General features: G+C 40.4%; 1 protein-coding gene across 2 annotated transcripts in view; it reads right to left on the reverse strand.

Annotated features, from left to right (window-relative positions):
• The window catches only part of TULP4 (TUB like protein 4), a 574,485-nt gene that overhangs the window by 84,993 nt on the left and 462,178 nt on the right, over positions 1-27,314 (reverse strand). For both annotated transcript variants that reach the window (XM_053710846.1, XM_053710845.1), the window contains exon 6: positions 1,289-1,423. In XM_053710846.1, the coding sequence (XP_053566821.1) occupies positions 1,289-1,423 (135 nt within the window). The remainder of the gene's footprint in view (positions 1-1,288; positions 1,424-27,314) is intronic.

A 27,314-nucleotide genomic window follows, 5' to 3' on the forward strand; every position in this document is an offset into this window, starting at 1 on the left:
AGTGTTAGGTTTAATTGTAGATAATTGTAGGTATTTTATTTAATTAATTTATTGATAGTGTAGTGTTAGGTTTAATTGTAACTTAGGTTAGGATTTATTTTACAGGTAATTTTGTAATTATTTTAACTATTTTAGCTATTAAATAGTTAATAACTATTTAATAGCTATTGTACCTGGTTAAAATAAATACAAAGTTGCCTGTAAAATAAATATGAATCCTAAACTAGCTACAATATAATTATGATTTATATTGTAGCTATATTAGGGTTTATTTTACAGGTAAGTATTTAGCTTTAAATAGGAATAATTTATTTAATAAGAGTTAATTTTTTTCGTTAGATTTAAATTATATTTAATTTAGGGGGGTGTTAGTGTTAGGGTTAAACTTAGCTTTAGGGGTTAATCCATTTATTATAGTAGCGGTGAGGTGCGATCGGCAGATTAGGGGTTAATAATTGAAGTTAGGTGTCGGCGATGTTAGGGAGGGCAGATTAGGGGTTAATACTATTTCTTATAGGGTTATTGAGGCGGGAGTGAGGCGGATTAGGGGTTAATAACTTTATTATAGTAGCGGTGAGGTGCGGTCGGCAGATTAGGGGTTAATAATTGTAGGTAGGTGGCGGCTACGTTGGGGGGGCAGATTAGGGGTTAATAAATATAATATAGGGGTCGGCGGTGTTAGGGGCAGCAGATTAGGGGTACATAAGTATAACGTAGGTGGCAGCGGTGTGCGGTCGGCAGATTAGGGGTTAAAAAAAAAGAATCGAGTGGCGGCGATGGGGGGGGCCTCGGTTTAGGGGTACATAGGTAGTTTATGGGTGTTAGTGTACTTTAGAGCACAGTAGTTAAGAGCTTTATGAACCGGCGTTAGCCCAAAAAGCGCTTAACTCCTGTTTTTTTTCTGCGGCTGGAGTTTTGTCGTTAGAGTTCTAACGCTCACTTCAGCCAAGACTCTAAATACCGGCGTTAGGAAGATCCCATTGAAAACATAGGATACGCAATTGGCGTAAGGGGATCTGCGGTATGGAAAAGTCGCGGCTGGAAAGTGAGCGTTAGACCCTTTCCTGACTGACTCCAAATACCAGCGGGCGGTAAAAACCAGCGTTAGGAGCCTCTAACGCTGGTTTTGACGGCTACCGCCCAACTCAAAATCTAGGCGTTAGTATCTTGCTGAACATTTTTATCTGTTTGTTAAAATTATTGACACTAGGTGTCACCAAAAGCAAATCATAGCTCTGAACAAATAAATAGTAAGAATACATTAGCAATATAAAGACCCCCCTCATACCTTTCAACCCTGAGCGAATGATAGTTGGTGACAGATCATCGTAGTTGTTCATTAAACTAATGTCCCCAGAAGAAAATCCTACTGTTAGCAATGGTTTGATGTTCTCCATTGGAATAGGATATGAAGCTGGGCCATCTGCAACAATGTATGAAAAATCAGCAAAATATTATTACACGGCTAAGTATAATTCCATAAATAAAGCACATAAAATATTGCATTACCAAGACAAAAAAAAATAGTATTTTTATTTTTTTAAATTAATCAATTAAGTAATTAATAAATAAGCTATTAACACGTGGAAACCTTGAAAGTTAATGAAAAAAGAACATAATCTTTGGATAAGTTATTATTAATACAATGCCAGTCCATTTTTACTTCTAGTTAAATCTTAAAGTAATTGTTGAGTTTAAGTATTTAAATTTAATTGATGTGGCGTCCGGCTCATGGGCACTCATGGATTGGATGAAGCTGGATTTGTTATCGTTAAGCTAAAGAAAGTAGGAGATGCAGAGGAACGGTGCAATATTTACCATGTCTAAATGATAAATATTTTTGAAATGCAGCGTCTTAAAAAAATTTATCAATTAAAGTTCCCCTGTTTTTTTAGAGTTATTTTATATAGTAACCAGTAAATACTTAAACTTCAATCACTTTAAGTCTTATTAAAAGGGACATTCTGATCAATATTCAAATATTCAGAGCATGTGCATTTTAAAGAGAATACATTTTGCAACAAGTGCTAATTAAAAAAATTATTATATATATTAACTTTTTTATGAGGAAAAACAATATATATATAAAAAACCAAAGGCTCTATATGTCTGTTTACACTGAGTGATAGCAAAAATGTTCTTTAGGCAAGTTTTTCTCTGAAATTCCAGGTAGCGAAGGGGTTAAGTAAGGCTTCCATTTTTAAAAAAAACCCCATAATTTATGCTTACCAGATAAATTCCTTTCCTTACTGGCAGGGAGAGTCCATGACTTCATTACTTACTGTTGGGAAATACAACTCCTGGCCACCAGGAGAAGGCAAAGACACCCCCAGCCAAAGGCTTAAATATCCCTCCCACTTCCCCTATCCCCCCAGTCATTCTGCTGAGGGAACAAGGAAAAGTAAAAGAAACATCAGGGTATAAAGGTGCCAAAAGAAATAATATAAAAAGGGAGCCGCCCATCAAAAATTAATTTACGGGCGGGGTCATGGAAAGGAATATATCTGGTAAGCATAAATTATGTTTTCCTTCCATAAGGCAGGGAGAGTCCACGACTTCATTCCTTACTGTTGAGAAAACTATACCCAAGCTCCAAAGGACACTCAATGAATAACGGAAGGGAACAAAAAAAGAGGCGGACCCTATTCTGAGGGCATCACAGCCTGCAAAACGTTTCTCCCGAAAGCTGCTTCAGCCGAAGCAAACACACATCAAACTTGTAAAATTTAGAAAAAGTGTGTAAGGAGGACCAAGTAGCCGCCTTACAAATCTGATGCATAGAGGCTTCATTCTTAAAAGACCAGGAGGAAGCCGCTGCTCTAGTGGAATGAGTCGTTATCCTCTCAGAAGGCTGTCACCACACTGTCTCATAAGCTAAGAGGATGACACTCCTCAACCAGAAAGACAGGGAAGTCGTAGTAGCCTTCTGCCCCTTATGCTTCCCCGTATAGATGACAAACAAAGAGGAAGATTGTCTGAATTCCTTAGTAGCGTGAAAATAGAACTTCAAGGCACGAACCACATCCAGATTGTGAAGCAAGCGTTCCTTCTCTGAAAAACGATAAGGACACAAGGAAGGAACAACAATTTCTTGATTAATGTTACAGTCCGACACCACCTTAGGGAGGAAACCTAATTTAGTATAAATAAAAGCGCCTTATCAGCATGAAAAACAAGATATGGGGAGTCACACTGTAAAGCAGAAATCTCAGAAACTCTGCCAGCAAAAAAAGAACCTTCCAAGATAACAATTTAATGTCAACAATATACATAGGCTCAAAGGAGCCTGCTGTAAAATACTAAGAACAAGATTTATGCTCCAAGCGGAGCCCCAGATCTAAACACAGGTCTGATCCTAGTCAGAGCCTAAACTAAGGATTGTACATTCGGGAGATCAGCCAATCTCTTGTGCAGTAACACCGACAGGGCCGATATCTGTCCATTCAGGGAACTAGCAGATAGACCCTGCTCCAGTCCATCCTGAAGAAAAGGTAAAATTCTGGGAACCTTAACCTTATGCCAGGAAAAGCCACGCTCTTCACACCAGTACAAGTTAATCCTCCACACTTTATGGTAGATACGACGAGTAACTGGCTTACGAGTTTGAACCAGAGTGTCGATAACACTCTCAGAGAACCCTCTCTTGGCTAAGAATAAGCGTTCAATCTCCCCGCCGTCAGCCTCAGAGAATCTAGATTTTGATGAACGAAGAGACCCTGTATCAGCAGATCTCTGCAACAAGGTAACCTCCACTGAGGAGATGAGGCCATCCCCACTAGATCCGCAAACCACGTCCATCGCGGCCACGATGGAGCAATCAAAATCACTGATGATCGCTCCTGTTTGATGCGAGCCACCACACGAGAGAGAAGCGGTAATAGAGGAAAAATATATATAAGTCTGAACCTCCATGGTTCTTATAGGGCCTCCATGAATTCCGTCTGAGGAGCCCTCGACCTGTACCTGGGTAGCTTGGTATTGAGGCCGGATGACATGAAATCTATTTCCGGCATCCCCCCATCGCTGCATATCTCTGCAAACACCTCGGGGTGGAGAGACCATTCCCCTGGGTAAAAGGATTGCCTGCTGAGGAAATCCGCTTCCCAGTTGTCCACACCAGGGATATGGATAGCTGACAGCGTACATCTGTGAGTCTCCACCCACTCTAGTATCTGAGATACTTCTTTCATTAAATTTTCAAAGAGAACAAACCCAGCTGCATAAAAAAAACGTTCCTTTATTAATTTCTTGGTAAAAATGGTGATACACAGCAAAACAGTGGAAGGTGCTGAGGGCGCAGCACTGAACGGCTTACATGTTTCGGAAATGATCCGTAGTCATAGCCTACAGTGCTGTGCCCCACACCTGTTTAAAACAGATTCAAACAAATGTGATTCGCTAACAATAAAAACACGCCCTCAGTCTAAACCCTAACACACCTGTTAATATGCATTGAATGTCCCTACGTGACCTATCCGTAAGTAGAGATACAACGTTATAGAAGATGCAGAGTGATTAATTGTCAAACACTATATGTATAATTTTTAAAGCCACCAAATCAGGTTACCAAAAAGACTCAAACATTCATTAGCAGCAAAAATAAACATGTCAAACTCGAAGTAAGCTACAGAGTGGAGGGCAATTGTCAACCCGGGAATATACTGTAGAGAGTAGCACCATACTGCACTCATTTGATTAAAGGGGCAGTCTCATCAATGGCGGCACTCATAGTTAAAGGTGTAAACTCCTATAAACCAAAAAATGAAGCTTAGTTCAAAAACCTATATATTAGTATAAAGAGGGCAAATTCTGGTACTGCTCACTTAAAGGGGCAGTGTACTACAAAATTAAATAAATATATAATGCTATTGAGAAGGGGGGGGGGAAAATAAATTTAAACTGTATTTCCAACATATCCCATAAGAAATGGGATGACCTCGAGTTAAAACAATACACCCTGGTTCCTAAATGACATAAAGAAACCTAGGCTCAATTGATTATTAAGCTACCAGGTTAGATATAACTGACTGTAATTCTAAGGGCAAGGAACTAGTAAAACCTTATGTTCTATTTAAGCTTGATTTGGTGAGTAATCCTTGGGTAAGTAATATGTGTACCTTACAGCCCTTATCAATAAAATGTTTATACCAAGGAAAAAGATGCAAAATCCTTACTCAAAATCAAGCTTAAAATGAATGCATAAATAAAAGTGTAATAATAACCAGTAAAGTCTTAAATTGTTCTGCCTGTGGATAACAATAAATAGATAGTTTAACCATCTGAATACATGTGTCTATTCAATAGTGCCTATATTTTGCAAAGGTATATAATAATGTCCTAGACAGTATATATGTGGGATAGTGTCTGTAGGAAGGAATTAGAAAAGCTTTATAATAATGGCAATAATGAAACTACATAGGAGTGTAAGGGAGTTGGAATGTTATCAAATATGATGGAGTATTTGTAGGGGAAATATTCCTCTATAAATATATATAGTTTAGTATAGTGTACTAAGCCCCCATAACCCCTGAAAGTGATAATCACTCCCAGAGATTTAAGACATCATATCTGGAATTAAGTCCATATGGCACCCTGGTGCCCATTGTAAAAATCCAGAAAGCTTCGCGTCTGGCGAGAAGTGTTTCCACATCTCCACCTCTAGGAGGTCTGTTCACCTTTTCAATCGCACACCAGGTAAAACCCTGAAGATTGTTATCGTGAAAAACCCCAAAGTGTTGAACTATGGGAGTTGATGCTCTCTTTGTCTTGAATGAAGACAAATGTTCTCTTATCCTAGTATTCAGGTCACGGGAAGTGAGTCCTATATACTGGATTCTGCACAAGGTACACTCTATCAAGTAGACCACTGACTCCGTCTTACAGTTCATACAAGATCTGATCAGATATTGCTTTTTAGTCTTCTCACTCGTAAAATCCCTTGTGATGTTCACAAACTCACAGGGTTTACACTTCCGATGCCCACACTTGTACATGCCAGTATGTTGTAGCCATGAGCTTTGTTTGGACTTGTCAGACTTGAGTAGTGTAGGTGAAAGGATAGAGCCTAACGTAGGGCTCTTTCTGTAAGCACATCTCAATCCAGTTTTCACAGTGTCCACCAATTTGTCCTCTGCCAACAGCAATGGGAAATGTTTGCGAACAATGTCACATACCTGTGGATATTGGACACTATGTGTAGTAACAAACGTTACTCCCTGTCTGGCTTGTCTTGTGCGCTGTTTGGTACCCAAAAGTTTCTCCCTGGGAATGGTTAGAACCTGATCCCTGGCTTTTTTAATGGCCTTAGATGGATAATATCTATCCCTCAGTCTCCTTTCCAGGGCCTTAGATTCATTAAGAAAATCAGTCTGCAGAGTACAATTTCTCTTGAGCCTGGTGTATTCACCTTTTGCTATAGCAAAGGGAACATGTTTCGGATGACAGCTAGTGCCCAAAAGTAGGGAGTTGCCCGAAATGGGCTTCCTGTAAATCGTAGATTTCACTGTGCCCATAGACGTGGCCTCCAATGTAAGGTCTAGATAGTTGATAAACCTGTCACTAAGTTCAAAAGTGAACTTGAGGCCAATCTCATTAGAGTTAAGATGATCAATGAATTTTGGGATGCTGGTTTGGTCACCAGTCCACACAAAAAGGAGGTCATCAATGTACCTCCTATAAAAGGAGATACAATCTTTATAGGGATTACTATCCCCAAAGATGTGGTAAAACTCCCACCACCCAAGGAATAAATTGGCAAAGGACGGAACAAATTTGGCTCCCATGGCGGTCCCACATCTTTGGAGATAGTAAACCTCCTCAAACTTAAAAAAATTGTGTATAAGTAAGAAGGTGGTGACTCTTAAGATGTACTCAGTGAAAGTCTCACCATATTTGGACTCCTGTTCAAGAAAAAACGCTATAGCTTGTACTCCCACTTGATGCGGGATGCTAGAATATAGCGAAACAGCATCGACAGTAAGCCATTTAGACCCTTTCGTCCATTCAATCTTCTCAATCAAATTCAGAATGTGTTTTGTGTCTTTCACATAAGAATGGAGAGACATTACAATTGGTTGAAGAATGGAATCTAACCATTCTGAGAGATTGCCTAAGAGGGAATCAATCCCACTCACGATAGGCCGCCCCTGGACGTTAATTAGGGTTTTGTGGGTTTTAGGTAAGTGGTGGAAATATGGAGTCTTAGGGAAATCTACTAGCAAAAATTCTGAGGTGGTCCTGTCAAGGATACCCAGTTCAATACCATCATCAAGAAGCTGTTTGAGTTCCTTTTGGAACTCACAGGTAGGATCCTTACTTAAGACAAAATAATCCGTCTCTTTTCGTAATTGTCTCAGACCCTCCTGGATATAGTGCTCCCTGTCCATCACCACTACCATGCCGCCTTTGTCAGAGTTTTTAATGACAAGGGAGCTATTGTCTCTCAATGTCACCATCGCTTCTTTTTCAGAGAGAGATAGATTAAATGAGTGTTTGGGTTGGTTATTTTTCAGAGTCAAGAGATCTCTCTCTACTCTATTATAGAAAGTTTCTATAACAGTGCCTCTGTTCTGGATTGGATAGAATTTGGATCCCTTTTTGAAAATAGGACCCCTGTTGGTTCCCTCTGTTGCTCCAGGTGTATCATACTGGAGCTGTTGTAGCGAGACCACATCACAAATGTGTTTAAAATCATGGTTCTCCAGACTAATATCGTTAACCTGGGTCGAGGTTTGTGTCTGAGTCAATGATACTTCATTATTGCATTATTGGTCATCCCATTTCTTATGGGATATGTTGGAAATACAGTTTAAATTTATTTCCCCCCCCCCTTCTCAATAGCATTATATATTTATTTAATTTTGTAGTACACTGCCCCTTTAAGTGAGCAGTACCAGAATTTGCCCTCTTTATACTAATATATAGGTTTTTGAACTAAGCTTCATTTTTTGGTTTATAGGAGTTTACACCTTTAACTATGAGTGCCGCCATTGATGAGACTGCCCCTTTAATCAAATGAGTGCAGTATGGTGCTACTCTCTACAGTATATTCCCGGGTTGACAATTGCCCTCCACTCTGTAGCTTACTTCGAGTTTGACATGTTTATTTTTGCTGCTAATGAATGTTTGAGTCTTTTTGGTAACCTGATTTGGTGGCTTTAAAAATTATACATATAGTGTTTGACAATTAATCACTCTGCATCTTCTATAACGTTGTATCTCTACTTACGGATAGGTCACGTAGGGACATTCAATGCATATTAACAGGTGTGTTAGGGTTTAGACTGAGGGCGTGTTTTTATTGTTAGCGAATCACATTTGTTTGAATCTGTTTTAAACAGGTGTGGGGCACAGCACTGTAGGCTATGACTACGGATCATTTCCGAAACATGTAAGCCGTTCAGTGCTGCGCCCTCAGCACCTTCCACTGTTTTGCTGTGTATCACCATTTTTACCAAGAAATTAATAAAGGAACGTTTTTTTTATGCAGCTGGGTTTGTTCTCTTTGAAAATTTTCTACCTTCCAGTTTACCGGCTGCATCTATGCTGTTTGTGGGTCTTTTGGAGCATGTGTGAGGACCGTCTGTGTATATTTGCAATTTGCGGCTAGCGGCTAGCTGAAGCACTCACAAGTCTCACAGAGCTACTGAGCGGAGCGGAGGGGAGTAGTAATTCCTAGACGAAGGAGGCCATTGGCTGGGATAAGTTGAGGCGGTTGGGAAGTTCACCGCTTCGTCCTGGCGTTCTTTTCGGAGCCCCTTCAGAGGTATAGACATTGAGACTGCCGGAAGATCCCCCACTCCAAGATACACTGGTGAGTGAAGTTAATGGATGATTCATGAGTGCACGAAAAGCTGTTTAGCACATTGACTTTCCTATAGTTGTCTGCTGTGTGCAGCTCTGTGTGACTGTCTCCCAAATACCGATTTCATATTATTCTTTTACTTCGCATTGCCTGTACATTTTGACGGCCTCACACATACTGGACTGTATTTTACTTGACTTCATTTCATATATAGGATTGCCGTTACAATATTAAGGGTTTCTCTTTGACTTTCTGCTAATACTTCTTTCATTGCCAAGGAACTTCTCGTCCCCCCCCTGATGGTTGATGTAGGCAACCAAGGTTATATTATAGCAAAAAAGAAGTGGATAAAGATCCACTGACAGAATGCAGGTAGCACTCTATGCCTAGGCTGGAAGGCGTGCGATCCGCATATAGTTAAAACATAACTTTTATTAATGAATTTATTAAAATACGCACAAACATACAAACATATATTAAAATAACCACTCCGTTGTGTGATTCTATATAAGGGTGATGGCTATCTATTACTAATGTGGGCCTAAGGTGTGTAATGCCATCACCTATAGAAATATAATAATGTAAATTTAGTAAATTGGGGGACTCTCGCTAGCCACCTAAAATCCGGTAACTGTGGTAGAGGGAGACAGAGTTTACCTACTAATGTTACATATATCAAATATATAATATGATTATGCTAAGTCTAAGCTCTGCTCCCCAACATGTAGGTACCTATTAGTAATGTGATGTACACAATATCTCTCACAGTGGGTCTCACAGAAAAACCAATATTTAGTATTATAATAGATTGAATATTTCTAACTGGTAGTTCTGTGAGTTTAAAGTACCCTAGTATCAGACAACTTGTATAAATCGATATATGTATTGGCACCTATACCATTCGGTAACGAGTAAATCTTGTGATCCGCTTAAGATTGTCGTGTATCTTAGGATTGTGTCAACTTCCTAAGTTCACTTAAAATGGATAGAGAATGTTATTCCAGTTGTTAGGGGTTATCTGGGTTAGATTGATTCAAATTCTGTGGTGTTATGTGTGTGAGAATCTCAGAGAATTGTGTTTATGTTGTACTTTCTAGGTGAACGGTACTTAGTAATATGATATCTCATCACATGCCAGAATTACAGTACAAGTCTCTGTTACACAGAGTTGATTCTGCTTAATACCCTCTCTTTTTCTTCGATCATATAATATATTCCTGTTTATGTACACAGGTTATAGGTTTTAAATCTTTATTGCACAAAGTTAATTCTGTTTAGCACCCACTAAGATTCTTCGATCATTTCGTATTTTCCTGTTTATGAACACAGGTTATAGGTTTTACCTCAATGATTCTTCGATCATATAATATATTCCTGTTTATGTACACAGGTTATAGGTTTTAAATCTTTATTGCACAAAGTTAATTCTGTTTAGCACCCACTTAGATTTTTCGATCATTTCATATTTTCCTGTTTGTGAACACAGGTTATAGGTTTTACCTCAATGATTCATATCCACTGGTTTAGTTTGGTACTGACATGGGAAAAGTCCCTGTAATCTGTGTGCGCAGGTTATAAATTTTACATCAATAGTTCGTGTCTTTTGACTGTGTTAGGTACCTACATAGAAGAGTCCCTGTTAATATGTTGGTTCTCAGACACACGGAACTAATTGTATGCCTTATTTAGTGTGATCACAGTATCTATGAGTATCTATTTGTCAGTTTCTATCATATATTACAAACTCCTTAATGATATATTATATCACAGTTCAGGGTTTGTTAGCACTGAATCTATCTAAATAGCCATATGTGAATGGGATTAACTTATCAGGTGGTTTCTAGATAATCATATGTTTGTTATAGTTCTACAGTATCTGGATAGAATCATATATCAGTGGCAGTCAGAGCGCTACAACTTTATGGTGCGATTAATGCCTAAGTATTCGCCTATTTTCATCTATAATCCGATTTCTATGTAGTGAGATATGAATGCTTACAATATCGTCATAAACTTCTTAGTAAAAGGATATATTACTTTGAATCAACTAAGGTTTAGGATCACTTAAGTATAACTATGTTGTTAGATAGATTAACTTTAAAGAGCATCGGTATTTCTATATGGTATTGCTGATATCTAACGGTATTCTATCAGGTAAATATAATATAGAGTGCCGTTCTATGTAACTGAGAGACTGGTAGTTCTCCCCTTAAGTTGAATATAGTATACCGTTCTATATAGAATACCGTTCTATGCAACTGAGAGACTAGTACTTCTCCCCTTGAGTTAAATATAGTATTACGTCTCTCTGCTAAGCTAAACAATGTGTTACCGCTGATTCCGGTTCAGCGTTATGAGTAGCAGGCTGTAGTTACCGAGTGGTTTAACGAGTTACCCCCGTATCTTATATTTAACTAATACAATTATAAATTGTAGTTATCAATGAATTTACTAAATTTTAACGGAGTGGTTCTAAAAGAGCGTCTTACTGCAGTAAGACGCTCTTTTAGAACCACTCCGTTAAAATTTAGTAAATTCATTGATAACTACAATTTATAATTGTATTATATTTATAATTGTATTAGTTAAATATAAGATACGGGGGTAACTCGTTAAACCACTCGGTAACTACAGCCTGCTACTCATAACGCTGAACGGGAATCAGCGGTAACACATTGTTTAGCTTAGCAGAGAGACGTAATACTATATTTAACTCAAGGGGAGAAGTACTAGTCTCTCAGTTGCATAGAACGGTATTCTATATAGAACGGTATACTATATTCAACTTAAGGGGAGAACTACCAGTCTCTCAGTTACATAGAACGGCACTCTATATTATATTTACCTGATAGAATACCGTTAGATATCAGCAATACCATATAGAAATACCGATGCTCTTTAAAGTTAATCTATCTAACAACATAGTTATACTTAAGTGATCCTAAACCTTAGTTGATTCAAAGTAATATATCCTTTTACTAAGAAGTTTATAACGATATTGTAAGCATTCATATCTCACTACATAGAAATCGGATTATAGATGAAAATAGGTGAATACTTAGGCATTAATCGCACCATAAAGTTGTAGCGCTCTGACTGCCACTGATATATGATTCTATCCAGATACTGTAGAACTATAACAAACATATGATTATCTAGAAACCACCTGATAAGTTAATCCCATTCACATATGGCTATTTAGATAGATTCAGTGCTAACAAACCCTGAACTGTGATATAATATATCATTAAGGAGTTTGTAATATATGATAGAAACTGACAAATAGATACTCATAGATACTGTGATCACACTAAATAAGGCATACAATTAGTTCCGTGTGTCTGAGAACCAACATATTAACAGGGACTCTTCTATGTAGGTACCTAACACAGTCAAAAGACACGAACTATTGATGTAAAATTTATAACCTGCGCACACAGATTACAGGGACTTTTCCCATGTCAGTACCAAACTAAACCAGTGGATATGAATCATTGAGGTAAAACCTATAACCTGTGTTCACAAACAGGAAAATATGAAATGATCGAAAAATCTAAGTGGGTGCTAAACAGAATTAACTTTGTGCAATAAAGATTTAAAACCTATAACCTGTGTACATAAACAGGAATATATTATATGATCGAAGAATCATTGAGGTAAAACCTATAACCTGTGTTCATAAACAGGAAAATACGAAATGATCGAAGAATCTTAGTGGGTGCTAAACAGAATTAACTTTGTGCAATAAAGATTTAAAACCTATAACCTGTGTACATAAACAGGAATATATTATATGATCGAAGAAAAAGAGAGGGTATTAAGCAGAATCAACTCTGTGTAACAGAGACTTGTACTGTAATTCTGGCATGTGATGAGATATCATATTACTAAGTACCGTTCACCTAGAAAGTACAACATAAACACAATTCTCTGAGATTCTCACACACATAACACCACAGAATTTGAATCAATCTAACCCAGATAACCCTAACAACTGGAATAACATTCTCTATCCATTTTAAGTGAACTTAGGAAGTTGACACAATCCTAAGATACACGACAATCTTAAGCGGATCACAAGATTTACTCGTTACCGAATGGTATAGGTGCCAATACATATATCGATTTATACAAGTTGTCTGATACTAGGGTACTTTAAACTCACAGAACTACCAGTTAGAAATATTCAATCTATTATAATACTAAATATTGGTTTTTCTGTGAGACCCACTGTGAGAGATATTGTGTACATCACATTACTAATAGGTACCTACATGTTGGGGAGCAGAGCTTAGACTTAGCATAATCATATTATATATTTGATATATGTAACATTAGTAGGTAAACTCTGTCTCCCTCTACCACAGTTACCGGATTTTAGGTGGCTAGCGAGAGTCCCCCAATTTACTAAATTTACATTATTATATTTCTATAGGTGATGGCATTACACACCTTAGGCCCACATTAGTAATAGATAGCCATCACCCTTATATAGAATCACACAACGGAGTGGTTATTTTAATATATGTTTGTATGTTTGTGCGTATTTTAATAAATTCATTAATAAAAGTTATGTTTTAACAATATCCGGATCGCACGCCTTCCAGCCTAGGCATAGAGTGCTACCTGCATTCTGTCAGTGGATCTTTATCCACTTCTTTTTTGCTATAGTTCTAGTCAATGCTGAGCACCAACCCACATTTTGTACATTGAATTTACTCCACTTGAGGCAGAATTAAAACGCAACAAGTAGGACGTTAATTGACCAATATCTGTGGGGATTGCCACAGTAGTGCCATTGTAAAACCTCTGTAGTTTAAACCAAGGTTATATTGTCTAATTGGAATCTGATAAACTGGGACAAACCAAGAAGAGGCCAAGCCTTCAAGGCATTGAAGATTGCAAAGAGTTCCAATATATTGATCAGAAGGGAGGACTCCTCCTGAGTCCACAATCCTTGTGCCTTCTTGGCACCCCAAACAGCTCCCCAGCCGGAAAGGCTTGCGTCCGTAGTCACAATCTCCCAGGACGGTCTCAAGAAGCACGTGCCTTGGGACAGATGATCTGGACAGAGCCACCAAGAGAGCAAGTCTCTCAACAGGTTGTCCAGAACAATCCGTTGAGACAGATCTGAATGGTCGCCATTCCATTGTCTCAACATGCATAGTTGTAAGGGTCTGACATGGAATCTGGCAAAAGGAATGATGTCCATACAGTACACAATGAGTCCAATCACCTCCATACACTGAGCCACTGAGGGTCTCAAGGAGGCCTGGAGGACAAGACATGCAGTAGTTAGCATGCAATGTCTCTGATCTGTGAGGAATATTCTCATGGATATGGAGTCTATTATTGTCCCTAGAAATTCACCCTTGTACTTGGAGTAAGAGAACTTTTTTCCAAGTTTTTCTTCCATCCATGTGGTTGAAGAAGATTGAGAAGGGACTCCGAATGTTCTTCCGCTAGACGAAAATATGGTGCCTGCATCAAGATATCGTCCAGGTAAGGTGCTACTGCAATACCTCATATTCTGACAACGGCTAGAAGAGCCACCCAGAACTTTCGCAAATATCCTTGGAGCAGTAGCTAGGGCAAACGCAAGAGCTACGAACTGGAAGTTCTGGTCCAGAAAGGCAAACCTCAGGAACTGAAAATGTTCCCTGTGTATCAGAATGTGAAGGTATGCATCCTTCAGGTCTATGGTGGTCATAAACTGTCCTTCCTGAACCAGAGGAAGGATTGACAGTTTTGTTTCCATCTTGAAAGAGGGAACACTCAAAAACAAAATTTATGCTTACCTGATAAATTTATTTCTCTTGTGGTGTATCCAGTCCACGGGTTCATCCATTACTTGTGGGATATTCTCTTTCCCAACAGGAAGTTGCAAGAGGACACCCACAGCAGAGCTGTCTATATAGCTCCTCCCCTAACCCCCACCTCCAGTCATTCAACCGAAGACAAGTAAGAAAAAGGAGAAACTATAGGGTGCAGTGGTGACTGTAGTTTAAAAAATAAAAACACCTGCCTTAAAGTGACAGGACGGGCCATGGACTGGATACACCACAAGAGAAAGAAATTTATCAGGTAAGCATAAATTTTGTTTTCTCTTGTAAGGTGTATCCAGTCCACGGGTTCATCCATTACTTGTGGGATACCAATACCAAAGCTTTAGGACATGGATGAAGGGAGGGACAAGGCAGGTACTTAAACAGAAGGCACCACTGCCTGTAAGACCTTTCTCCCAAAAATAGCCTCCGAGGAAGCAAAAGTATCAAATTTGTAGAATTTAGAAAAAGTATGAAGCGAAGACCAAGTCGCCGCCTTACAAATCTGTTCAACAGAGGCCTCATGTTTAAAAGCCCATGTGGAAGCTACCGCTCTAGTAGAATGAGCTGTAATTCTTTAAGGAGGCTGCTGGCCAGCAGTCTCATAAGCTAAACAAATTATGCTTCTTAGCCAAAACGAAAGAGAAGTTGCCGAAGCCTTTTGGCCTCTCCTCTTTCCAGAGAAGACAACAAACAATGCAGATGTTTGACGAAAATCCTTAGTAGCTTGCAAATAAAAACTTTAAAGCACGAACCACGTCAAGATTGTGTAACAGACGTTCCTTCTTTGAAGAAGGATTAGGACACAGTGACGGAACAACAATTTCCTGATTGATATTCCTATTAGATACTACCTTAGGAAGAAACCCAGGTTTGGTATGCAAAACTACCTTATCTGCATGGAAGATCAGATAAGGGGAATCACACTGCAAGGCAGATAACTCTGAAACTCTTCGAGCCGAAGAGATAGCTACTAAAAACAGAACTTTCCAAGATAAAAGCTTGATATCTATGGAATGCAAGGGTTCAAACGAAACCCCTTGAAGAACCTTAAGAACTAAATTTAAACTCCATGGCGGAGCAACAGGTTTAAACACAGGCCTGATTCTAACCAAAGCCTGACAAAACGCCTGAACGTCTGGAACATAAGCCAGGCGCTTGTGCAAAAGAATAGACATAGCAGAAATCTGTCCCTTTAAGGAACTAGCTGATAATCTCTTTTCCAATCCTTTTTGGATAAAAGATAGTATCCTGGGAATCCTGACCTTACTCCACGAGTAACCCTTGGATTCACACCAATGAAGATATTTACACCATATCTTATGATAGATTTTCCTGGTGACGGGCTTTCGAGCCTGAATCAAGGTATCAATGACCGACTCGGAGAAACCACGTTTTGATAAAATCAAGCGTTCAATCTCCAAGCAGTCAGACGCAGAGAAACTAGATTTGGATGCTTGAATGGACCTTGGAGTAGAAGGTCCTGCCTCAGCAGCAGAGTCCATGGTGGAAAGGATGACATGTCCACCAGATCTGCATACCAAGTCCTGCGTGGCCACGCAGGTGCTATCAAAATCACCAAAGCTCTCTCCTGCTTGATTTTGGCAATCAGACGAGGGAGGAGAGGAAACGGTGGAAACAAATAAGCCAGGCTGAAGGACCAGGCACTGCTAGAGCATCTATCAGCGTCGCCTGGGGATCCCTCGACCTGGACCCGTAACAAGGAAGCTTGGCGTTCTAACGAGATGCCATCAAATCCAGTTCTGGTTTGCCCCATAATTGAATCAGCTGGGCAAATACCTCCGGATGGAGCTCCCACTCCCCCGGATGAAAAGTCTGCCGACTTAGAAAGTCCGCCTCCCAGTTCTCTACTCCTGGGATATGGATAGCAGATAGATGGCAAGAGTGAACCTCCGCCCATAGAATTATCTTTGAAACTTCCATCATTGCCAGGGGACTCCTTGTTCCCCCCTGATGGTTGATATAGGCTACAGTCGTGATATTGTCCGACTGAAATCTGATGAATCTGACCGCAGCTAGCTGAGGCCAAGCCTGAAGAGCATTGAATATCGCTCTGAGTTCCAGAATGTTTATCGGAAGGAGGGCTTCCTCCTGAGTCCACAAACCCTGAGCCTTCAGGGATTTCCAGACCGCACCCCAGCCCAGAAGGCTGGCATCTGTCGTCACTATAGTCCACTCTGGCCTGCGGAAACTTATTCCCCTGGACAGGTGGACCCGAGATAACCACCAGAGAAGAGAATCCCTGATCTTTTCATCCAGATTTAACAGAGGAGACAAATCTGTGTAGTCCCCATTCCACTGATTGAGCATGCAAAGTTGCAGTGGTCTGAGATGTAGGCGGGCAAACGGAACTATGTCCATTGCCGCTACCATTAGGCCGATCATTTCCATACACTGAGCCACTGACGTCCGAGAAGTGGAATGAAGAACACGGCAGGAAGTTAGAAGCTTTAATATCCTGACCTCCTCTTCATTTCTACTGAATCTATCAGAGTTCCTAGGAAGGAAACTCTTGTGAAGGGAGAAAGAGAACTCTTTTCTCTGTTCACTTTCCACCCGTGAGACCTCAGAAAGGCCAGAACAATGTCCGTATGGGACTTGGTGATTTGAAAAGTCGACGCCTGAATCAGAATGTCGTCTAGGTAAGGAGCCACTGCTATGCCTGCGGCCTTAGGACCGCCAGAAGGGATCCTAGAACCTTCGTAAAGACTCTTGGCGCCATGGCTAACCCGAAGGAAAGAGCCACAAACTGATAATGCCTGTCTAGGAAGGCGAACCTTAGGAACTGATGATGCTCTCTGTGAATCGGAATGTGGAGATAAGCATCCTTTAAGTCCACGGTAGTCATATATTGACCCTCCTGGATCATAAGGAGGATGGTTCGGATTGTCTCCAATTTGAAGGATGGGACCCTGAGAAATTTGTTTAGGATCTTGAGATCCAAGATTGGTCTGAAAGTTCCCTCTCTTTTGGGAACTATAAACAGGTTTGAATAGAAACCCTGTCCATGTTCATCTCTTGGAACTGGGTGGATCACTCCCATAACCAGTAGGTCTTGAAAGCAACGTAAGAATGCCTCTCTCTTTATCTGGTTTGCAGATAATTGTGAGAGATGAAATCTCCCCTTTGGAAATGAACCTTTCAATTTCAGAAGATAACCCTGGGAGACAATCTCTAGTGCCCAGGGATCCTGGATGTCTCTTGCCCAAGCCTGGGCGAAGAGAGAAAGTCTGCCCCCTACTAGATCTGGTCCCGGATCGGGGGCTACCCCTTCATGCTGTCTTAGAGGCAGCAGCAGGCTTCTTGGCCTGCTTCCCTTTGTTCCAAGTCTGGTTAGGTCTCCAGACTGGTTTGGACTGGGTGAAATTTCCCTCTTGTTTTGCATTAGAGGAAACCGAAGCTGCGCCACCCTTGAAGTTTCGAAAGGAACAAAAATTATTCTGTTTGGTCCTTAATTTATTGGACCTATCCTGAGGAAGGGGGTGACCATTTCCTCCGGTAATGTCAGAGATGATCTCCTTCAGGCCGGGCCCGAATAGGGTCTGCCCCTTGAAGGGGATGTTAAGAAGCTTAGACTTTGAAGTAACGTCTGCTCACCAGGACTTAAGCCATAGCGCCCTACGTGCCAAAATGGCAAAACCTGAATTCTTAGCCGTTAGCTTGGCTAAATGAAAAACAGTGTCAGAAATAAAGGAATTAGCTAACTTAAGAGCTTTAATCATGTCTAAGATATCATCTAACGGGGTCTCCACCTGTAGAGCCTCCTCAAGAGACTCGAGCCAAAAAGCCGCTGCAGCAGTAACTGGAGCAATGCATGCAAGAGGCTGGAGAATAAAACCTTGCTGTATAAAAATTTTCTTAAGGAGACCCTCCAATTTTTTTATCCATAGGATCTAGGAAAGCACAACTGTCCTCGACGGGGATAGTTGTACGCTTAGCTAGGGTAGAGACTGCTCCCTCCAACTTAGGGACCGTCTGCCACGAGTCCTGTATGGCGGCATCTATGGGAAACATCTTTTTAAACGCAGGAGGGGGAGAGAACGGCACACCTGGTCTATCCCATTTCTTAGTAATAATTTCCGAAAACCTCTTAGGGACTGGAAAAACATCAGTGTAAACAGGCACTGCAAAGTATTTGTCCATCTTACACAATTTCTCTGGAACTACAATGGGGTCACAGTCATCCAGAGTCGCTAAAACCTCCCTAAGCAATAAGCGGAGGTGTTCAAGCTTAAATTTAAACGCTGTCATTTCAGAATCAGACTAAAGCAATGCCTTCCCTGAATCTGAAATGTCACCCACAGATAGAAGCTCTCCTGCCTCAGCTTCTGAGCATTGTGAGGGTATATCGGACACAGGTATTAAAGCGTCAGAAAGCTCCGCATTAGTTCTAGCCCCAGAGCTGTCTCGCTTTCCCTGTAACCCTGGCAGTTTGGACAATACCTCTGAGAGGGTAGCATTCATAACTGCCGCCATGTCCTGTAAGGTAAAAGAATTAGACGCTCTAGATGTACTTGGCATCACTTGAGCAGGAGTTATAGGTTCTGACACATGGGGAGAGCTAGATTGCATAATCTCCCTTTTTTCAGTCAGAGAATGCACTGGAGATAAATCTTTAAGCACCATAATATGGTCTTTATAGTTTATAGAAATTTCAGTACATTTGGTACACATTCTAAGAGGGGGTTCCACAATGGCTTCCAAACATATTGAACAAGGAGTTTCCTCTATGTCAGACAAGTTTAACAGACTAGTAATGAGACAAGCAAGCTTGGAAAACACTTTAATAAAGGTGAAACAGCAATTAAACAAAAACGTTACTGTGCCTTTAAGAGAAAAAAACTAGCACTTAAACTGCAAAACAGTGTAAAAATATAGTAAAGTCTTCGAAATTTTTACAGTGTGTGTAAGGGACTAAAGCAACATTGCACCCACTTGCAAATGGATGATTAACCCCTTAGCCCCCAAACCGGATTTAAAAACGTCAACCACCTGTAAAAAACAGTTGAGCACCTTGCCACAGCACTGCTGAGGCTCCTACCTGCCCTCAACTACGATTTGGTGAAGGAATAAACCCTTTATAATGGTCCTCAGATGCCAAAGGACTCCTCTAGGGAAGCTGGATGTCTCAGTCTGAATTAAAACTGCGCAGCTATAGCGCAAAAATAGGACCCTCCCACCATGTACTGGATGTCAGAGGGGCCTTAAGAAAATACTCCTAGGAGTATCTGACTAACCATGTGGAAAACTAGGCCCCAAATAAAGATTTATCTCCCTCAGAGAAAAAAAATTCTATTTATGAAAACATGCAAACGTTTTGACACTAAATAATATTAACATGAGTATTACCCTGTTTTGTAAGCATGATCCCAGTCGTTGTTAAATCACTGCATCAGGCTTACCTCAAATACACAAGGCTCTGTCAACATTTTCTAGAACTTATTCATCTCTCTAGAAATAAAAATACTGAACATACCTCAAAGCAGGTAATTTGCAGACCGTTCCCCCAACTGAAGTTTTCCCATACTCTTCAGTTATGTGTGAGAACAGCAATGGACCTTAGTTACAAACCGCTAAGATCATCAACCTCCAGGCAGAATTCTTCATCTAATTTCTGCCTGAGAGTAAAACAGTACAACGCCGGTACCGTTTAAAAATAACAAACTCTTGATTGAAGATAACACTACACTAAGTCACCACTATATCTCTTGATACTTCCCTTGTTGAAAGTTGCAAGAGAATGACGAGGGGTGGGGGTTAGGGGAGGAGCTATATAGACAGCTCTGCTGTGGGTGTCCTCTTGCAACTTCCTGTTGGGAAGGAGAATATCCCACAAGTAATGGATGAACCCGTGGACTGGATACACCTTACAAGAGAAAACTTGTTTAGGTACTTTAGGTCCAGAATTGGACAAAAAGTTTCCCTCCTTCTTTGGAACCAAACCTCTTTCTGCTGTAGGTACTGGGAAAATAACTCCTAGAGAGGAGAGATATCGTAAACAACTGAAGAAAGCAGCCCTCTTTTCTGGTCTTGTACACAGACTGGAGAGTAGGAATCTGCCCCTGGGCGGATGAAACTGGAATCCTATCCTGTATCCTTGAGATACAACCTCCAGGACCCAAGGATCCTGTACTTCCTGGAACCAAGCGTAAAAAAAAGAGACAGCCTGCCCCCTACTCGATCCGATCCCGGATCGGTGGTCGCCCCTTCATGCCGATTTGTTCTCGGCAGGCTTCTTAGTCTGTTTGTACTTGTTCCAGGATTGAGTCGGCTTCCAAGTACTCTCGGGCTGCTCGGACTTGGATGAGGACTGCTGTCGTGATTTGTCAGAACGAAAGGAACGAAAATTAGACAATTGCCGTCCCTTGATCCTATCAAGGTATAAAAGAGCAACACTGTAACTCTGTATAGAAAAAGTGTATATATAAAACGGTCTTACCCTCCAGGATCGATGCTGTGGAACAGGCACAGCCTCTTAAGTGTGACAGTCTTGCAGCGAAGCTTCTGACATGGACTTGAGTGTGTAACAGCAAGCAGTGAAGTTCGTCAACGCTGATTGCTCAGGAGCTGGTAGGCGACAGTCTGGATGGGTTCGCAGAAAAGTTTCCCTGCATCTCCAGACTCTAACTTTCATCAATACTCTCACTGAGAGGTTGACATGATTACTTAAAACTCCAGTCCTTGCCTGAGGAAACAGAGTGGTGAGCTCTGAGAAACGCGTAGCGTGTTTTACTGATTGTTTTTATGTTCATTTATTTATTTTTATAAAACTTATTTTTGATATACTTCTGGAGTCTCCTATCTTTTATTTGCTACATTGATCCACTGCTTGCCAGAGTGTTATGTGTGCTGGGCCACCATAATATACCCAGCTTGCCTCATTAGCACTATAGTGTGCTCCATAATATGTGAGTATCTCTCTAAAGGGATCATTTGGGGTTTACAACTGTATCAACTGATTTGCACTAGGAGTCGCCCTCTGTATATTTTTCCAGTCCTTTCTTGAAGGCAACATACCCATTACAGGACTATCCAAATCTTCTGACACTTCTCTGCAACCTCCTATAGTGACAAAAGGTAAAGAATGATAGGGGAAGTGGGAGATATATTTAAGCCTTTGGCTGGGGTGTCTTTGCCTCCTCCTTTCCCAACAGTAAGGAATGAAGTTGTGGACTCTCCCTGCCTTATGGAAGGAAAACAGAAACCTTCACCAACTCGTACGAATATTTGAAGTTAAGATAACAGAATGAAATATCCAAGATACTTAGAAATAACAGCTCAAATATATAAATCATTTGAAATGTTAGACAAGTGTTTTTGTCCCAGCAATGCATTTAATAATGAATTCTAAAAAAAAAATGATTTTCCACTCAAAAAAGAATATCCAAAAGGATATGAATTGCCAAGTCCAACAACCAAGCAGATTTTGCCAAAACTTTATTCCCTGTGGCTTGCCACCTAAGTTAAAAAGTGGCATAATCCAGCCATACTATGTCTACACCGCAGTATTAGCATGACCAGCAGTTAGGTCTACAGCAAGGCTAAATACATTTGTTCACAATCCATATATAATGCATAGTACACCTGTAATGCACAAAACATAAAGGGACATGAAACCACATTTTTTCTTTCATTATTTAGAAAGAGCATGCAATTTGAAAAAACTTTCCAATTTACTTCAATTATCTAATGTGCTTATTCTCTTGGTATCCTTTGGTGAAAAGCAGATCTAAATAGGCTCAGTCGCTGCTGATTGGTGGCTGCACATAGATGCCTCGTGTAATTGGCTCACCATGTGCATTGCTATTTCTTCAACAAAGGATATCTAAAGAATGAAGCAATGTCCCTTTAAACCTTTGACTGTCCACAAACACAGGAATAACAAGTGGTTAAATTGTTGTCATGTGTTGCATGTAGTAATATATATATATATTTTTTTTTTTATTGAGGTTCATTTTAAGACATACAAACTTGTAGGAGTAGAACTAATTTCACATGAAGCAAAAAATATACATTTTACATTGAATAGTTACAGCAAAATGGAAAAAAAATAAAATCAAGAAAGTTGTTACATGCATTCAGGTGGGATACCAATGAGTCTGACATAAAAGGCAACTAATGGACCTCTGAAAATAAAGTTTTAAAGCTACAGGAGGTAGTTTTAAGCATAGGAGACCACTTTTGGATCTCAGATGAGAAGCCTCATTTATATAATATAATAATAGTGGGAACAAATATTTAAAATGACACAATCACCTGCCATGTGGATTATTTGGAGGCTACTGCAGAAGGCTATCAGTTAGAAATATAGCATGAGCATATGGTAGATAACCAAGTCTGTAATTTAGAGGAGCCATCATATATCATAAGACCTGGATGTAGTCACGTTAACAATCCTGCAAAAAAACATTTGTATAAACTAGCAGATCTCTATTGGCTGCACTGTCTGAACTCTGAGGAGGGCACAGGGAAAGAGGCTCACAAAACCATATATATATATATTGTTATAGTCTCTATCAATGTCCAGAGATACGTGTAAAAGTATACCTATAAAGAACCAAAGTCTCCACATAAGCAGCAAAGGCACCGTCAAGCTCTCAAAAAGACATCAAATTATGAGCAAATGGCACAGTCTCACATTTCAGTGCATTGCCAACGTTTGTGAGCTTGTTGAACTGTCATGTTATCAGCTCTTCAGCCTATGCCCCTAGACAATTGTAGTGGACTGTCGTTCTCCGAGCCCCTCTGCATGTGACACTAACAGGTCTCTCACCCGATAGTAGGCCTTTCACGGAGCTGTGCCTTGGGTCATCTAAACGGCTATCAGAACTGAGGTCCGCTCCCCATACATGGATCTCAGCATTTAGAGGTTTCACAGATTTCCCAAATGCGGCATCTGCGCTGTCCCGGAACTTATCACGACCAGACAAATCTTTCATATCTTTCATAGCTGTCAGCCATAGGCGATCCTTCCAACCAATGTCCCCTAAGGTCTGCTTATCCTCCCTCCAAGGACTTAGTGACTGTGCCTGAGATGGACAATTATCCCGCTTACGGAGGAAATCTGTGTCGCCTGCATAGTAGGCTTCAAGAGATCTAGAGTGCGTAGCCATTTCTGTATCTTGAGGCTGATGCGTCTCCTCCCTCTGTGCAGAAAACTTCTCGGTGTCTATATGTATAGGGTCGAAGACCTTGAGCATTTCCCTCTCAAAGTCTGACAAAAGGGTCAGCAGAATTGTAGTAATTTCCCCCATGGAAGCGTTCAGAGACTCCACGGGAACGCAGAGACAAATCTCAGTGCCTTAGTAGGAGTATAACATTGCCATCGAATAGCACTGTAGTCGCTGTAGGCCTCCACATGGGCCGTCTTAAGGGCTTATATTCAAAGAAAGTTGCTGCGATGATTCCAAACTGCAATCACATATAGCCATGGGAGTTGCCATTCATAAATGACAAAGAAAATTTTGTAATAAAAGCTAGGTATAAGTAGTAAGCTTCTCTGAAACTATATATCGGCAGGAGCTCCAGGCATTTGCGTCCTATCTCTTTGATGGCTGGCTCCGCCCCCCCCCCCGCTTAATATTAATTCTATTTGTATGGTTCTGCTAGTGATTCACTGAAAATCACTTTGTTTTCATTAAAAGCAAGACCAGACAAATCTGAAGTGACCACACCATCAGAACACTAGTATATCAAGCTACAACCTTCACTCAATAGAACAGCATCTGAATCCACAATTCATGGATAGCTGAACCCGGTATGTCCTACCACAGTAAGCAAAAGCATAGCCATAGGATGAGTGGCAAAGTGTGGTCTGTATGGAAGAGAAGCAGACCCATGCATTAGCAGTCTCTTATCTTGGTATTGTTACTCCAATTGAAATCTCACACTTTAGATCTTGAAATAAATCTGCTTTCTGCTTTTCCTCTTTCTGTCTATATCCTCTCTGCTCCCTTGTCCTTATCTCTCAAAATCTCAATCCTCTTTTTTCCAAGCACTGTCCCTGCACTATCTGGACTCCTTTCTACACCAATCTACTCCACACTTCACACCTTCCTTTCTTAGTTTGCATGGAAAGGAGATTATGTGTGTGAGTCAAATGTTGTGTCAGTGTGGAGTGGCTTTTGTGTGTAGGCATGACAATACATGTATGTCTTTGTACTTGTACGTGTGAGAGTATATATGTGACATTGTGCGTATGGTAGCATGTGTATATGTGTTTGTGACAATGTATGTGTGTGAGATTGTGTTAGACAGTGATTGAGTGTGCTAAACATCATTTATGGTATGTCTTTTTTTTATATTCGTTTACTCAGTGTGATATAATTGCACTCGGAAGCCATGCAACCATTTTCCATATATATTTTTTATGATACAAGTAGTGTACAGGGAGTGCAGAATTATTAGGAAAGTTGTATTTTTGAGGATTAATTTTATTATTGAACAACAACCATGTTCTCAATGAACCCAAAAAACTCATTAATATCAAAGCTGAATAGTTTTGGAAGTAGTTTTTAGTTTGTTTTTAGTTATAGCTATTTTAGGGGGATATCTGTGTGTGCAGGTGACTATTACTGTGCATAATTATTAGGCAACTTAACAAAAAACAAATATATACCCATTTCAATTATTTATTTTTACCAGTGAAACCAATGTAACATCTCAACATTCACAAATATACATTTCTGACATTAAAAAACAAAACAAAAACAAATCAGTGCCCAATATAGCCACCTTTCTTTGCAAGGACACTCAAAAGCCTGCCATCCATGGATTCTGTCAGTGTTTTGATCTGTTCACCATCAACATTGCATGCAGCAGCAACCACAGCCTCCCAGACACTGTTCAGAGAGGTGTACTGTTTTCCCTCCTTGTAAATCTCACATTTGATGATGGATCACAGGTTCTCAATGGGGTTCAGATCAGGTGAACAAGGAGGCCATGTCATTAGATTTTCTTCTTTTATACCCTTTCTTGCCAGCCATGCTGTGGAGTACTTGGACGTGTGTGATGGAGCATTGTCCTGCATGAAAATCATGTTTTTCTTGAAGGATGCAGACTTCTTCCTGTACCACTGCTTGAAGAAGGTGTCTTCCAGAAACTGGCAGTAGGACTGGGAGTTGAGCTTGACTCCATCCTCAACCCGAAAAGGCCCCACAAGCTCATCTTTGATGATACTAGCCCAAACCAGTACTCCACCTCCACCTTGCTGGCGTCTGAGTCGGACTGGAGCTCTCAGCCCTTTACCAATCCAGCCACGGGCCCATCCATCTGGCCCATCAAGACTCACTCTCATTTCATCAGTCCATAAAACCTTAGAAAAATCAGTCTTGAGATATTTCTTGGCCCAGTCTTGACGTTTCAGCTTGTGTGTCTTGTTCAGTGGTGGTCGTCTTTCAGCCTTTCTTACCTTGGCCATGTCTCTGAGTATTGCACACCTTGTGCTTTTGGGCACTCCAGTGATGTTGCAGCTCTGAAATATGGCCAAACTGGTGGCAAGTGGCATCTTGGCCGCTGCACGCTTGACTTTTCTCAGTTCATGGGCAGTTATTTTGCGCCTTGGTTTTTCCACACGCTTCTTACGACCCTGTTGACTATTTTGAATGAAACGCTTGATTGTTCGATGATCACGCTTCAGAAGCTTTGCAATTTTAAGAGTGCTGTATCCCTCTGCAAAATATCTCACTATTTTTTACTTTTCTGAGCCTGTCAAGTCCTTCTTTTGACCCATTTTGCCAAAGGAAAGGAAGTTGCCTAATAATTATGCACACCTGATATAGGGTGTTGATGTCATTAGACCACACCCCTTCTCATTACAGAGATGCACATCACCTAATATGCTTAATTGGTAGTAGGCTTTCGAGCCTATACAGCTTGGAGTAAGACAACATGCATAAAGAGGATGATGTGGTCAAAATACTCATTTGCCTAATAATTCTGCACTCCCTGTATGGTTGGGTTTTTAAGCCCTACTGGAAATTAATCATGGTTCCACCTGGCTCTTTTTTATTAACCCCATTCACTACCAGGACTTTCAGAAAAGAACTTGCCCAAAACACTGGAGAATGTTTAGCATTTTTTTCATTTAAACAGAAATAGAGCCTTGATTTTTTATTTACTTGTCAAATCTATATTTATTCTAAGCAGACAACCCAAGGTATTGATCTAGGCCCATTTTGGTATATTTCATGCCACCATTTAACCGCCAACTGCGATCATTTAAAAAAAAAAAAAAAAAGTTAAATTTTTCACAAACGTTGGGGTTCTCATTGAAATTATTTACATACCGCTTGTGCAATCATAACACAAATGGTTGCAAAAGCTTCTCTGGGATCTCCTATGTTTAGAAATGGCAGACATGCATGGCTTTGCCATTGCCTTTTGGTAATTAGAAGGCTGCTAATTGCAGCTGCGCACCACACTTCTATTATTCCCAGCAGTGAAGGGGTTAATCAGGTAGTTTGTAAGGTTAATTTAAGCTTTAGTGTAGAGATAATTACCCTCCCATCACTTCCTATCCTCTGATCCCTCCTAAACAGCTCTCTTCCCTCGCTCAACCTCCCTACTGGTCACCACCATCTTGGGTACTGACAGACAGTCTGCCAATGTGAAGATTTAAGGCAACAGCTCTCTAACCCTCCCTCCTCTAACTAGTATCTGCCATC

Source organism: Bombina bombina, chromosome 4 (assembly GCF_027579735.1).
Source record: "Bombina bombina isolate aBomBom1 chromosome 4, aBomBom1.pri, whole genome shotgun sequence".
Lineage (NCBI taxonomy): Eukaryota > Metazoa > Chordata > Amphibia > Anura > Bombinatoridae > Bombina > Bombina bombina.